At 35.2% G+C, this 14,089-nt stretch overlaps 1 protein-coding gene across 4 annotated transcripts in view; it reads left to right on the plus strand.

Annotated features, from left to right (window-relative positions):
* The window catches only part of ATRNL1 (attractin like 1), an 811,767-nt gene that overhangs the window by 124,084 nt on the left and 673,594 nt on the right, over nucleotides 1-14,089 (plus strand). For all 4 annotated transcript variants that reach the window (XM_039465348.2, XM_074382946.1, XM_074382947.1 and 1 more), the window contains one exon: nucleotides 12,476-12,630. In XM_039465348.2, the coding sequence (XP_039321282.1) occupies nucleotides 12,476-12,630 (155 nt within the window). The remainder of the gene's footprint in view (nucleotides 1-12,475; nucleotides 12,631-14,089) is intronic.

A 14,089-nucleotide genomic window follows, 5' to 3' on the forward strand; every position in this document is an offset into this window, starting at 1 on the left:
AAATGTGAAAACATGGTCAATATCGCTGATCATTGAAAACCACAATGAGACATCATCTCACACCAGTCAGAATGGCTATTTTTAAAAAGTAAAAAACCAGCAGTTTCTGGTGAGACTGCAGAGAAAAGGTAATGCTTAGACACCGTTGATGGGAGTGTAAATTATTTTAGTCCCTGTGGAAAACAGTCTGGAGGTTTCTTAAATAACTTAAAACTGGGCTGGGCACAGTGGCTCACGCCTGTAATCCCAGCAATTTTGAGAGGCCATGGAAGGTGATCACAAGGTCAGGCTTTCGAGACCAGCCTGGCTAACATGGTGAAACCCCATTTCTACTAACAAAAATTAGCTGGGCATGGTGGTGGGTGCCTGTAATCCCAGCTACTCTGAAGGCTGAGGCAAGAGAATCAATTGAATTCAGGGAATGTAGGTTGTAGTGAGCTGAGATCATGCCACCGTACTCCAGCCTGGGCAACAGAGGGAGACTGTCTGAAAACAAAAACAATAACAACCCCCCCAAAACAACAACAACAACAACAACAACAACAAAACTGAGCTACCATTTGAACCAGAAATCCCATTATTGGGTATATACTCAAAGGAAAATAAATCATTCTACCAAAGAGACATATGCACTTGTTTGTTCATTACTGTGCTATTCACAGTAGCAAAGACATGGAATCAATCCAGGTGCCTATCAATGGTAGATTACATAAAGAAAATGTGATACATACATACCATGGAATATTATGCAGTCATAAAGAAGAGTGAAATCTTGTCTTTTGCAGCAACATGGAAGCAGTTGGAGGTCATAATCGTAAGCGAATTAATGCAGGAACAGAAAAATAAACCAGACATAGAAGAATACATAGTATACGCTTCTATTGGTATAAAGTTCAGCACCAGGAAAAACAGAATTATGGTATTAGAATTTGTAATAGGGATGGCCTATGATTTTGTCGTGATTTGGATGAGTAGTAGCAAAGCTTCTGAGGTGGTTATGTGTTCACTTTGTGATAATTCATTGAACTATACATTTAAGATTTTTATACTTTTGGCATATATATTATACTTCATAGTAATTTATTTAAAAATATAAATCTGTGTTTGATTTAAATTCTTATATGCTAAAAGGTTATGATAATTTGACATACCAAAAGAGCATCATTTTTTTAATGTAAAGTTAGCGAAATACGTTTTTATTTTAGGTGTTAGAAAAGGACTGAGACATAAAAATAAAAGTTCAGTCATTTCTGCTATCCCATTCCTTCAGGAGTAGTTGTGTCTGGTTTTATTACATTTAATAAGTAAAAGAGAATAAACATCCGGAACTTTTAGGAGTTCCTGTTTCTTAAAAAATGATTCTTTTGTGTTTTTGGTATGTTTTGCTGGTTAATACTGTCTTTGCTCAGGGATTTTAAATTTACTGTAATGATTTTGAGTACTGGGGTCATTGTGATCTTGATTTTACAGCCTTGTTAAATGAGGCATCTCATGACTTTCTTTGCATATGTTTGTACAACTTATAATAGGAGCCTGTGTCTTCATTATTTTTCTATGTGAAGACTTTTCTCCGATAGTGGAGACCTCAGCTTTTCTTGGCCTATTTTTAAGTCTTTTCCTCAGTTGTGTTCCTTTAGCCGGTGAAAAAGCACAGTAAGTTTTAACACATAAGGAATACATTAAATTTTACCATTTATAATTTCCAGCTTAATTATTAACTTTCTAAAATAATTTTTTTTCAAGTGAGAAAGACTTCAATTATATTTCTTTTTTTTCTTTTGAGATAAAGTTTCGCTCTTGTAGTCCAGGCTGGAGTGCAGTGTCACGATCTCTGCTCACTGCAACCTATGCCTCCCAGGTTCCAGTAATTCTCTTGCCTTAGCCTCCTGAGTAGCTGGGATTACAGGTGCCTGCCATCACACCCAGATAAGTTTTTATATTTTTAGTAGAGATGGGATTTCACCATGTTGGCCGAGCTGGTCTCAAAGTCCTGACCTCAGGTGATCTACCCACCTCAGCCTTCCAAGGTCCTGGGATTACAGGTCTAAGCCAGCATGGCTGGCCAACTTCATTTCTATTTCTATAGATATTAAAAAGATAGGTAGTGAATCTAATGATAATGCTTCTGTGGTACAAATTAATTGTGCACTTTTAAAATGTCTTTCTAATTACATATACTTAAAAAATATTTTTATAGTGAGGCTACACCTGTCTACATGAAATGATTTATTCTGGTTTCAGTTTGATATAATGGGAGTTGTTTTTACATTAAAGTATTGAAAACTGTGTTATTAAATTATTAGGTTTTTGTGATTTCTCTAAAAAATTTCCTGTTAGAGGTTTTAGAAAGCAATAGAGGTTAATTTTATAAATTATGTTATTATGTAAAACCCATTTCAGTAAAAACTGATGAACATTAGCATTTCTTTTCTTTGCTTACTGAATGTCTGAAATGTTTCAATAAAAAATTTGTTGACTCTTTATCAAGTGCTATTTTGGGAATAATCCTAAGTAGTTCTTAGTAAGGGAGATTGATAATTTAAAATTTAATTTTGTATATTTATTTGGGAAATAATAGAAATATATACACACAAGCATACAAAGTTGTGAAGTAAGATGTCAGATATTTATTAAAATGAACATAAAATGTTTATATAGGTGAAAAGATTATTACCTTTAAAAACATCATAAGAGATTTGAAATTTTGGAATATCTGGTTAAAATCCCATATTGATAATTTAAATAAGTACTTATCTCTGTAGCTTTGCTTTTCAAAGTGCTTAAAAATGTGTAGTACTTATTCTTTACTAGTTCCCTTTTATAAATTGGGAAATATTATATATGGACAAAAGCCTGTATGATAGTATGTATATGTAGTTTCAGAACCACAATAAAATGAATTCCCTGCCCACCTGGGTTAAGAAAGAGGACGTTACAATAGCCAGAAGCTTTAATGTGTCTCTTTATGATTGATATTATCTTCCTTCATATTCTTAATATTGTGTTATTTCCTTGCTTTTCTTTGCATGTTTTTTAACCCTTCATATATGTATTTGCAAACAAACCATTCATTTAGTTTTTCTGTTTTTTAATTTTGCATATATTGCTTATCATTGTATGCTTTCTTCAGAGAACTTTAAAAAGTAAGCTTTATGCTCTGGAGCTATATTTTAATGGAGAGAGGCAGACAATAAATATGGAAATAAGTAAAATGTATTTTAAATGATAATAAGTGCTATGAAGAAAACAGAAAGCATGGAAGGAGGATAGGGAGTTTCAGACTGTTGCATTTAAAAAGAGTGGCCAGAGAAGATCTCAGTAAGACAGCTGAATAAAACCTGAAGGCAATTAGGGAGCTAACCATGCAAATATCTGGGGGACAGTGTTCTAGAAGGCAGTACAGCTAGTGCAAAAGCCTTGAGATGGGAACATCCTTGTCATTTGGAACAGCAAAGGGGCTAGTGTAGTTGAGTGTCTTGGAGTAGTATGGAAATTATCTTCCCTTAGAGAAATAACTGGAAACTCAATCATGTAGGGCTTTAGAAAACATTATAAAGCTTTTACTTTGGTATGAGTAGACTTTGAGAATTTTGAACAGATACGTGACATGCTCTGACTTAGAGTTTTACAGGAGTAGTGTTGTAATTATAATGCAAACACAGAAACAGGAATACCATTTAGGAGGCCTTGTTAATGATCTAAGAAAGTGGTGATGGTATCTGAAACCATAATGTGAAGGTAGTGAGAACTGGTTGGATTCTGGATATATTTTCAAGGTAGAACCAACAGGAATTGAAAAAAAACTAGAGGACTGGATATAGAGTGGATGAGAGTGAGCGAGAGAGAAAGAGAGCTGTGAAAGATTAAGCAGGCATTTGGCTTGAAGACCTGAAGGCATGTAGTTGGAATTAGTTGGGATGATAAATTTTGTGGGATACGTACTTTTGGTGTCAGGAAGAATGGAAATTTGGTTTTGGACACGTTTAATTTGAAATAGGTATTATACGTCCTATGGATATGTTAAATAGGTGGCTGGATATAGGAATTTCAGGATTTTCTGGTCAAAGAGATGAGGAGAAGCAATGAGAAAAGGAGACTGAGAATTAGCAGTTAATGAATTAGAAGGAAAACCAGGAGAATGTGGTGTTCTAGAAGCTAAGAGCATATTTCAAAGGAGAAAGAATTTGTCAGAAGCTGCTTATTGGCAAACTAATATGAGGATTGAGTAATGTTTGTGGAATCTGTCAAACTGGTGCTTTCTGCTGAACTTGATAAGAAAAGTTTCAGTGAGGTGGTAGAGGGAAGTCTTGTTTAGCATGTGTCAAATAAAGATAGAAGAGGAATTACAGAAAAGTTCTAGCAACTTTTTTGAGGAGTTATAAGGAAAGGATAGAAACAGGGTAACAAGTGCTAAGGGATGTGGGTCAATAGACTTTTTTTTGTTTAATTGCATTTTAGGTTTGGGGGTACATGTGAAGAACATGCAAGATTGTTGCATAGGTACACACATGACAGTGTGGTTTGCTGCCTTCCTTCCCCTCACCTGTATCTGTCATTTCTCCCCATGCTACCTCTTCCCACCCCCTCACCCCCTGTCCCTCCCCCATTTCCCCCCAACGGACCCCAGTGTGTAGTGCTCCCCTCCCTGTGTCCATGTGTTCTCATTGTTCGACACCCGCCTATGAGTGAGAACATGCGGTGTTTGATTTTCTGCTCTTGTGTCAGTTTGCTGAGAATGATGGTTTCCAGGTTCATCCATCTCCCTACAAAGGACGCAAACTCATCATTTTTGATGGCTGTGTAATATTCCATGGTGTATATGTACCACATTTTCCCTATCCAGTCTATCGTCGATGGGCATTTGGGTTGGTTCCAGGTCTTTGCTATTGTAAACATTGCTGCAATGAACATTCGTGTGCATGTGTTCTTATAGTAGAATGATTTATAATCCTTTGGATATATACCCAGTAATGGGATTGCTGGGTCAAATGGAATTTCTGTTTTTAGGTCATTGAGGAATCGCCACACTGTCTTCCACAATGGTTGAATTAATTTACACTCCCACCAACAATGTAAAAGTGTTCCTATTTGTCCACATCCTCTCCAGCATCTGTTGTCTCCAGATTTTTTAATGATTGCCATTCTAACTGGTGTGAGATGGTATCTCAATGTGGTTTTGATTTGCATTTCTCTAATTACCAGTGATGATGAAAGTTTGAAATTATTATGTCTATAGCTTGACAGGAAAGATTAAGTAGATGTAAAAAATGATGCAAAAAAGGAAGTGAATAATTTGCTGGAGGGATGTGCTTAAGAAAACAAGTGGCAGGCTGTGGTGGCTCACACCTATAATCCCAGCACTTTGGGAGGCTGAGGCGGGTGGATCATGAGAGGTCAGGAGTTCAAGACCAGCTTGGCCAAGATAGTGAAACCCCATCTATACTAAAAAAGAAAAATACAAAAGTTAGCCTGGTGTGATGGTGGGCACCTATAATCCCAGCTACTCAGGAGGTTGAGGCAAGAGAATCACTTGAACCTGGGATGCAGAGGTTTTAGTGACCTGAGATCATGCCACTGCACTCTGGTGCAACAAGAATGAGACTCCATCTCAGAAAAAAAGAAAAGAAAAGAAAACAAGTATCAATGGGATCTAGTGAAGAAGGAGAGAGGTAAACCTTACCTAGGAAGAGCATGGGCACTTTATTCATAGGAACAGATATGAAGTCAGGTTATATGAATACAAATACAGGTAAATAAGTTGAGGTGGGGCGAACTCTTAAAAATTTTGATTCTTTTTATTTTCTCAGTGAAGTAGGACGTAGAATCATCAGTTGAGGGTAAAAATGGGGGATAGTGGAAGCTTGAGGTTTGAAAAGAGAAGTATGAAATGAATATTTTGGAGGGAGAAAGAGTGAATGAGTTAGGGAAGTGCAGTAGGATCCTTGGCAGAATTGTTCCATGTGAATGACCCTTAATGTGCAAACACAGATCTCCTTTTTATATTTTCTGCCCTACTGTGGATGCATATTTGAATGGTCCTCAGTTTTTGTTATTATGAGCAATTGTAGCATAAATGTTCTTGTTTAGGCTTCTAATGTTTCAGGACAAGTTTGTCTAAGCTATTTACTTAATAGTATAAATGCTTGGTCATGGGGAGTGTCATACTCTATCTTACCCAATTATACTCTGACCTCATCTTACTAATTTGCACTTCTACCAGTGGTGAATTAGAGTTCCCATTTCTCAACAATCTTGTTAAGATTTGATATTTTTTTCATTTTAAAATATTTTTTGCCAATATGGTCAGTATGAAATGGTGTCCTATTTTGGTTTTAATTTGCATTTCCATAATTACTAATGAGATAGAACATCTTTTCATGTTTATTGGCTGAACAGTTACTCTTTGAAATTCACCCATTTTGTAGTTGTTTGTGTACACTTTTTTGATATTAATTTTGTTTTATATTTTGCACACATTGTGGATCATCTTTCTACTCTTTGTATGATGTTTGATAAACAAAACATTAATTTTAATATAGCAGAAGTTGTCAATATTTAATGGGTTTTTCTCTGTGTCTTGCTTAAATAATACTTCCTTACCTTAGTGTTTTTTATGTTGCCTTCCACACATTTAGTTTTTAACTCAACTGTTAAGGATAGATCTTTTTTTTTAATTGTAATTTAGGTTCTGGGTAGGTACATGTGCAGATCATGCAGGATTGTTGCATAGGTACATACATGGCAAGGTGGTTTGCTGCCTTCCCCCCTCCATCACCTATATCTGGTATTTCTCCCCTCATTATCCCTCCCCACTCACCCCACCCCCACTGTCCCTCCCTAACACTCCCCGCAACTGACCGCAGTGTGTGATGCTCCCCTCCCTGTGTCCACATGTTCTAATTGTTCAATACCCACCTATGAGTGATAACATACGGTGTTTAGTTTTCTATTCTTGTGTCAGTTTGCTGAGAATGATGGTTTCCAGATTCATCCATGTCCCTATGAAAGACACGAACTCATCATTTTTTATGGCTGTGTAGTATTCCATGGTGTATATGTGCCACATTTTCTTTATCCAGTCTATTGATGATGGATATTTGGGTTGGTTCCAGGTCTTTGTTATTGTAAACAGTGCCACAGTGAACATACGTGTGCATGTATCTTTATAATAGAACAATTTATAATTCTTCGAGTATATACCCAGTAATAGAATTGCTGGGTCAAATGGTATTTCTATTTCTAGGTCCTTGAGGAATTGCCACACTGTCTTCCACAATGGTTGAACTAATTTACACTCCCACCAACAGTGTAAAAGTGTTCCTATTTCTCCACATCCTCTCCAGCATCTGTTGTCTCCAGATTTTTTAATGATCGCCATTCTAACTGATGTGAGATGGTATCTTAATGTGATTTTGATTTGCATTTCTCTAATGAGCAGTGATGATGAGCATTTTTTCATATGTTTGTTGGCCTCATAGATGTATTCTTTTGTAAAGTGTCTGTTCATATCCTTTGCTCACTTTTGAATAGGCTTGTTTGTTTTTTTCTTGAAAATCTGTTTTAGTTTTTTGTAGATTCTGGATATTAGCCCTTTGTCAGATGGGTAGATTGCAAAAATTTTTTCTCATTCTGTTGGTTGCTGGTTTACTCTAATGATTGTTTCCTTTGCTATACAGAAGCTCTGGAGTTGAATTAGATTCCATTTGTCTATTTTGGCTTTTGTTGCCATTGCTTTTGCTGTTTTTGCCATGAAGTCCTTGCCTATGCCTATTCCTGAATGGTTTTGCCTAGGTTTTCTTCTAGGGTTTTTATGGAGTTAGGTCTTATGTTTAGATCTTTAATCCATATAGAATTAATTTTAGTGTAAGGTGTCAGGAATGGGTCCAGTTTCTGCTTTCTGCCCATTGCTAGCCAGTTTTCCCAACACTGTTTATTAAACAGGAAATCCTTTCCCCATTGCTTGTTTTTGTCAGGTTTGTCAAAGATCAGATGATTGTAGATGTGTGGTGTTACTTTTGAGGCCTCTGTTCTGTCCCATTGGTCTATGTTTCTGTTTTGGTGCCAGTACCATGCTGTTTTGATTACTGCGGCCTTGTAGCATAGTTTGAAGTCAGACAGCATGATGCTTCCAGCTTTGTTCTTTTTGCTTAGGATTGTTTAGGCTATGAGGGCTCTCTTTTGGTTCCATATGAAGTTTGAAGTGGTTTTTTTTAGTTCTGTGAAGAAGGTCATTGGTAGCTTGATGGGGATAGCATTGAATCTATAAATTACTTTGGACAGTATGGCCATTTTCACAATATGGATTCTTCCCAACCATGAGCATGGGGTGTTTTGCCATCTGTTTGTGTCATCTCTTATTTCATTGAGCAGTGGTTTGTAGTTCTCCTTGAAGAGGTCCTTACATCCTTTGTTAGTTGTATTCCTAGAAAAGAAAAGTTCAGGCCAATATCCATGATGAACATTGAGCAAAAATCTTCAATAAAATACTGGCAAACAGAATGCAAAAGCAAATCAAAAAGCTTATTCATCATGATCAAGTAGGCTTCATCCCAGGGATGCAAGGCTGGTTCAACATATGCGTCTATAAATGTAATCCATCACATAAACAGAACCAAAGACAAAGACCACATGATTGTCTCAGTAGATGCAGAAAAGGCATTTGACAAAATTCAACAGCCCTTTATGCTAAAAACCCTCGATAAACTAGGTATTGATGGTACATATCACAAAATAATAAAAGCTATTTATGACAAACCCACAACCAATATCATTCTGAATGGGCAAAAACTGGAAGCATTCCCTTTGAAATCTTACACAAGACAAGGATGTGCTCTCTTACCACTCTTGTTCAATATAGTATTGGAAGTTCTAGCCAGGGCAATCAGGCAAGAGAAATAAATAAAGTGTATTCAAATAGGAAGAGAGGAATGTGGTTGTATCTTTTGGGATAGGGTAACATTTAACTTTTATCAAATTGAGAAATTTTTCTTCTATCCTGATATAATTGAGGGTTTTTATCATAAAAATGTTTTGGTTTTTTTCAAAACCTTTTTCTGCATCTATAGAGATGATCATTTTGTTTTTGTCCTTTATTATATTAATACATTCACTGATTGTCACATGTTAAACCAACCATGCATTCCTGTGGTAAATTCCACTTGCTTATGGTCTATATATTTTTTTATATTGCTGGCTCCAGTTTGCCAGTGTTTTGTTAAGGATATTTTGTTTTTTATTCATATGAGATATTAGTCTGTAGTATTTTATATGTAATATCTTTGTCTGATTCTGGTATCATGGTAGTACGAGCTTCATAGAATGAGTTGAAAAGTATCCTCTTCTATTTTATATTTCTGAAGATTTTGTGAGGAATTTTTATTCTTTTAAAAATATTAGGTAGAATGAATCAGTGAAGCCATTTCTTTATGGAAGTGGAAAGTTTCTCACTTTTATTTGTGGAAAGTTCAAAAATTCCAAATTTGAACTTTTTTTTTTTCTCTTAGTATCTTGCTCTGTGGCCCAGAGTAGAGTGCAGTGGTGTGATCATGGGTCACTGCAACCTCTGCCTCTCAGGTTCAAGTGGTTTAGTGCCTCAGCCTCCCGAGTAGCTGAGATTACAGCATGCCACCACACCTAGATAATTTTTCTATTTTTAGTAGAGACGGGGTTTCACCATGTTGACCTGGCTAGTCTTGAATTTGTGGCATCAACTGATCTACCTTTCTAAGCCTCCCAAAGTGCTGAGATGCAGGCATGAACCACTGCACCCAGCCTGAACTCTTTATTTTATATGTGTATTATATTTTCTATTTCTCTTGTATCAATTCTGATAATTTGTGTATTTCTACAATTTTTTTCATTTCGTATCTTTTAGAAAGGCTTGTAGTTGTTTATAATATTGCATTATAAATCTTTTATTTCTCTTCATATTGGTAATTATGTTTCATCTTTTTAAATTTTAGCAATTTGAGTTTTCTTTCTCTTTTTTTATATTTCAGTCTAGATAAGGGTTTGCCAATTTTGTTGATCTTTTCAAAGAAAAAGTTTTGGTTTTGATTTTCTCTAGTTTTCTTTTCTCTATTTTGTTATTTTCTGTTCTAATCATTACTTTCTTTGTTCTGCTTGCTAGTGCCTTCATTTTTTTTCCCAATTTTTTTGTTTTTGTTTTTCTTTTCTGAGATAGAGTCTTGCTCTGTCGCCCAGACTGGAGTACAGTGGTGCAATCCTGGCCCACTGCAACCTCTGCCTTCCAGGTTCAAGCTATTCTCCTGCCTCAGCCTCCCTAGCAGTTGGGATTACAGGCATCTACCGCTACACCCAGCTAATTTTTTTGTATTTTTAGTAGAGGTGGGGTTTTACCATGTTGGCCAAGCTGTTCTCAAACTCCTGACCTTGGTGATTTGCCTACCTTGGTCTCCCAGAGTGCTGGGATTACAGGCGTGAGCCACTGCACCCAGCTAGGGCTTTTTACTTAGCCTGCCTCTCCTCCTGGAGAAAAACTTCTGTGCTATTTTTTGGAGTTGTAGGTGGGTGGGCTTAGTGGCCTGTTCCTCTTAGAGTGACACCACTACTTTATGTGCAGAGCACTACATGGGGTTAGTAGCCTCTAGAGTCTTCTCAGCTTGGCTTTTCTGGCATGGAATACTCTGTCTCATGAGTGAGGTGGGATGAGGACTTTTGGGTCCAGTGTTCTTAGCCTGCTGGACTTGATGTATAGCTAACCCTATGAATGGAAGCTGGGTAGAAGAGCACCCAGACCTCTCATGATCTTTCCCAGAACAGAGCTTCTATAACCCAGAGCTGGAGGGAATGAGAAGTGCTGGTATCCTGCCACTCCTAGTGAGATATTGCTGGCCTGGAGTGGGAGTTGAGGGATGAAGGAGGCTTATGTTCTTGGTTTTATTGCCTGAGGTAGAATTTCTATCATGATGAACTGGTTGTGTGTGTGTGTGTGTGTGTGGCAGAGATGAGGGGGTTGGGGTAAGTAATGTATCTATTGTCATAGACTATTGCTGTTCTTTTTAGTAAATGTTTCTTTATTTGGCGTTGCTCTTAGTAAAATTTTCTGAGACCTTGATGGTTGTTTTTTATAATTTTTACCAATTATAGTTCTTTTCCTAGTGGGAGTGTTTGTGGAACTCCTCATGTTACCATTCTGGGAGTGAGCTTCATATTCCTTTTTTTTTCTTTTCTTACTTTTTTTTGAGATGGAGTCTCGCTCTGTTGTCCAGGCTGGAGTGTAGTGGTGTGATCTAGGCTCACTGCAACCTCCTTCTCCCAGGTTCAAGTGATTCTCCTACCTCAGTCTCCTGAGTAGATGGGACTATAGGTGCATGCCAACGTGCCTGGGTAATTTTTTGTATTTTTAGTAGAGATGGGGTTTCACTGTGTTAGCCAGGATGGTTTTGATCTCCTGACCTTGCGATCTGCCTGCCTCAGTCTCCCAAAGTGTTGGGATACAGGTGTGACCCACTGTGCCCAGCCGAGCTTCATATTCTTTAGAAATTAATTGGTATTATAATCCATGGTTTTGGAGACACTAACTATACTATACATATTAGCTATGTTTATATATATAATAATTCTAATTTCTAATTGTTTGTATCAGGGATTTATTTAGAGTAGTTATTTAGTATTTATTTATATTGTCATGCACCTTTACTACATATCCATTCATTCAAATAAGTTATAATAGTGAGCATATATTTCTAAAAGTTTCTCTCAGAATTATACTTCAAAGAATATTTATATTAATTCTAATGTTCCATAAAAGCTTTGTAATTGTAATTTTTGATTACACAAAAATATATATCTCAAAAATATATATTTTGAGAAAATGTACCTATTCATAAATGAGTACAATCTATAGACTTTACTTAGGTAAGGAGCAAAACCAGCAAAATTTATGCTGTTAGAATTAGAATAGTGGTAATATTCTTACACTTTTTTATTTGAGTGTTGATTACTTAGTTGTGTTCATATTCGAAAAATCATTGAGTTTTAGGCTTCTGATATGTGCAGTTTTATGCGTGTTATACATAAATAAAAACTTAAAAGTTTATTATGGGGTCCATATGAATTATAAAGTTTTAACCAAATACTGTTTAGAGTAAATCTCCTATATTTAACTTTTTACTTATTTGGTATTTAAAAATGATGTTTTGGGCCTCAAGTTTTAAGATGGCTTTTTTCCTACCTTTGTAAATAGAAAAATAATTTATAATATAAATTATTATGAGAATTAAAATTCTTTTTGATATTGTGTCTCCTCACAGCATCTTAAGATGCTATGAGCCTCAAAATATTTTTTTTTAATATTGAAGTTTAGAGGTCATTTGTAAATTGTTAAAAACATGTTTCCCCACGACAATTCTAGGAAAAACTCTATATGCAAAGTATTCCCTTTATATAATATATATAAAATCAGGGAGGTCATTTTATCCTTTGTAATACATTTTTAAATTTTATTCTGTAGGACTATTTTGAAAGAAAGTGGGTTTGCCAGATATCTTCATTCAGCTGTTCTTATCAATGGAGCTATGCTTATTTTTGGAGGAAATACCCATAATGACACTTCCTTGAGTAACGGTGCAAAATGTTTTTCTGCCGATTTCCTGGCATATGACATAGGTATGTATATGTTAGGATTATACAAAGTAGGAAATATCAGAAAATTTTCATACAGATATTCTCAAATACATCAATTGATAGCATGTGTATACGTTATTTTAGAGAAAAATTCAGTGATAGACTGTGAATAGAATTCTTTCTAATTTAAGCATAGGAGTAATATAGTAATAGAGCCAAGAGATCAGAAATACTGAGCAGAAGTAGTGGTAGATATGGGGGAATACAAAAAGCTAGATTTGGATGTCCTTTTTGAAGACTTTTTATGTTGTTTCCTTTTGTGAACATTGTATCAGTTTATTGTGTTTGCTACATATTAATTTTGATAATGGGTAGATATGGAATACTGTCAAAATATGTAAATTTTTATACATAGTAGGAATGTAAACATTTTAGATTTTAAGGGATAAGCAAAAATATATTTTATATTAAACATTTCATATGTACTTTCTAAGTATAGAAATCTGATAGAACTAGAGAAAGGAGTAGAGAAAGAGAACTAAAGAAATAAGTTTTTGAGACAAAATGGAAACCTAGAATGTATCTAGGAAACAACTACATAAGTATCTTTTCCCAAATAACCAAAAACAGAGTGCATTTGTACAATTCATCTAATTTTAGTTATGTAATATAGTCCTATCGATTTCTGAATATTTAAGTGAATGTATTTATTGAAATACTAAATTTAGCTATCCAGTAGACCCTTGTAGTAAAAACCTTGTTTCTCTATGTATCATATCATATATAAAACCTAGCTATATTTAAAATATACTCATCAATACTTAAGAGCATCTTTTATTGAGGGTATAAAGTATTATGCCAATTTGAAGCAATTAGGAAATATTTTCATAAGCAAAATAAAAGATTAACACATTGAATAGATGTAAGAAGTATACTTGGGCTCTTCAACCTTATACAGGCACATAATCTGCTTTGGTAAATTATTTCAAGTAGAAGCATATAAAGAAAATTATGCCTATTAATAAGCACTTTAATCTTTTTACTATTATGGTTGTTTCAAAGGAAATTTCTAGTAATACAGTGAAACATGCTTTTTAAACCTAAGCAATGAATGTCATTCTGTGATTAATCATTCAATGGTAATAATTAAATCTTTTTCTTTTTGAAATAATAATTTGAAGTGGTGACTCCTGACGAACATGGGATTGTTTCAGCCTTTAGGAGGCTCATGAATTATTGTTTGAAATTAGTAAAATGAGTTGAATGAAGTACTGAATATAGTCTGGCAGTGACTTTATCTGTCATTGCAAGGTTGGGCCTGTCAATATATTATTATTTTGGCTATGGCGATAAGACAGTGGGCTTATTTTTCTAGAAGGTGATGAAAATTTTGTTTGTTTGTTTTTTCTTCTGGGGAAAAAATCCCACAAAAAGTATAAGTTGTTTTTATTGTTAAAAATTCATGAAGTGGAATTTTGAACTTTTGCAAAAGGTTCACTTT

The sequence above is a fragment of the Saimiri boliviensis genome, chromosome 12 (genome assembly GCF_048565385.1).
Source record: "Saimiri boliviensis isolate mSaiBol1 chromosome 12, mSaiBol1.pri, whole genome shotgun sequence".
NCBI lineage: Eukaryota > Metazoa > Chordata > Mammalia > Primates > Cebidae > Saimiri > Saimiri boliviensis.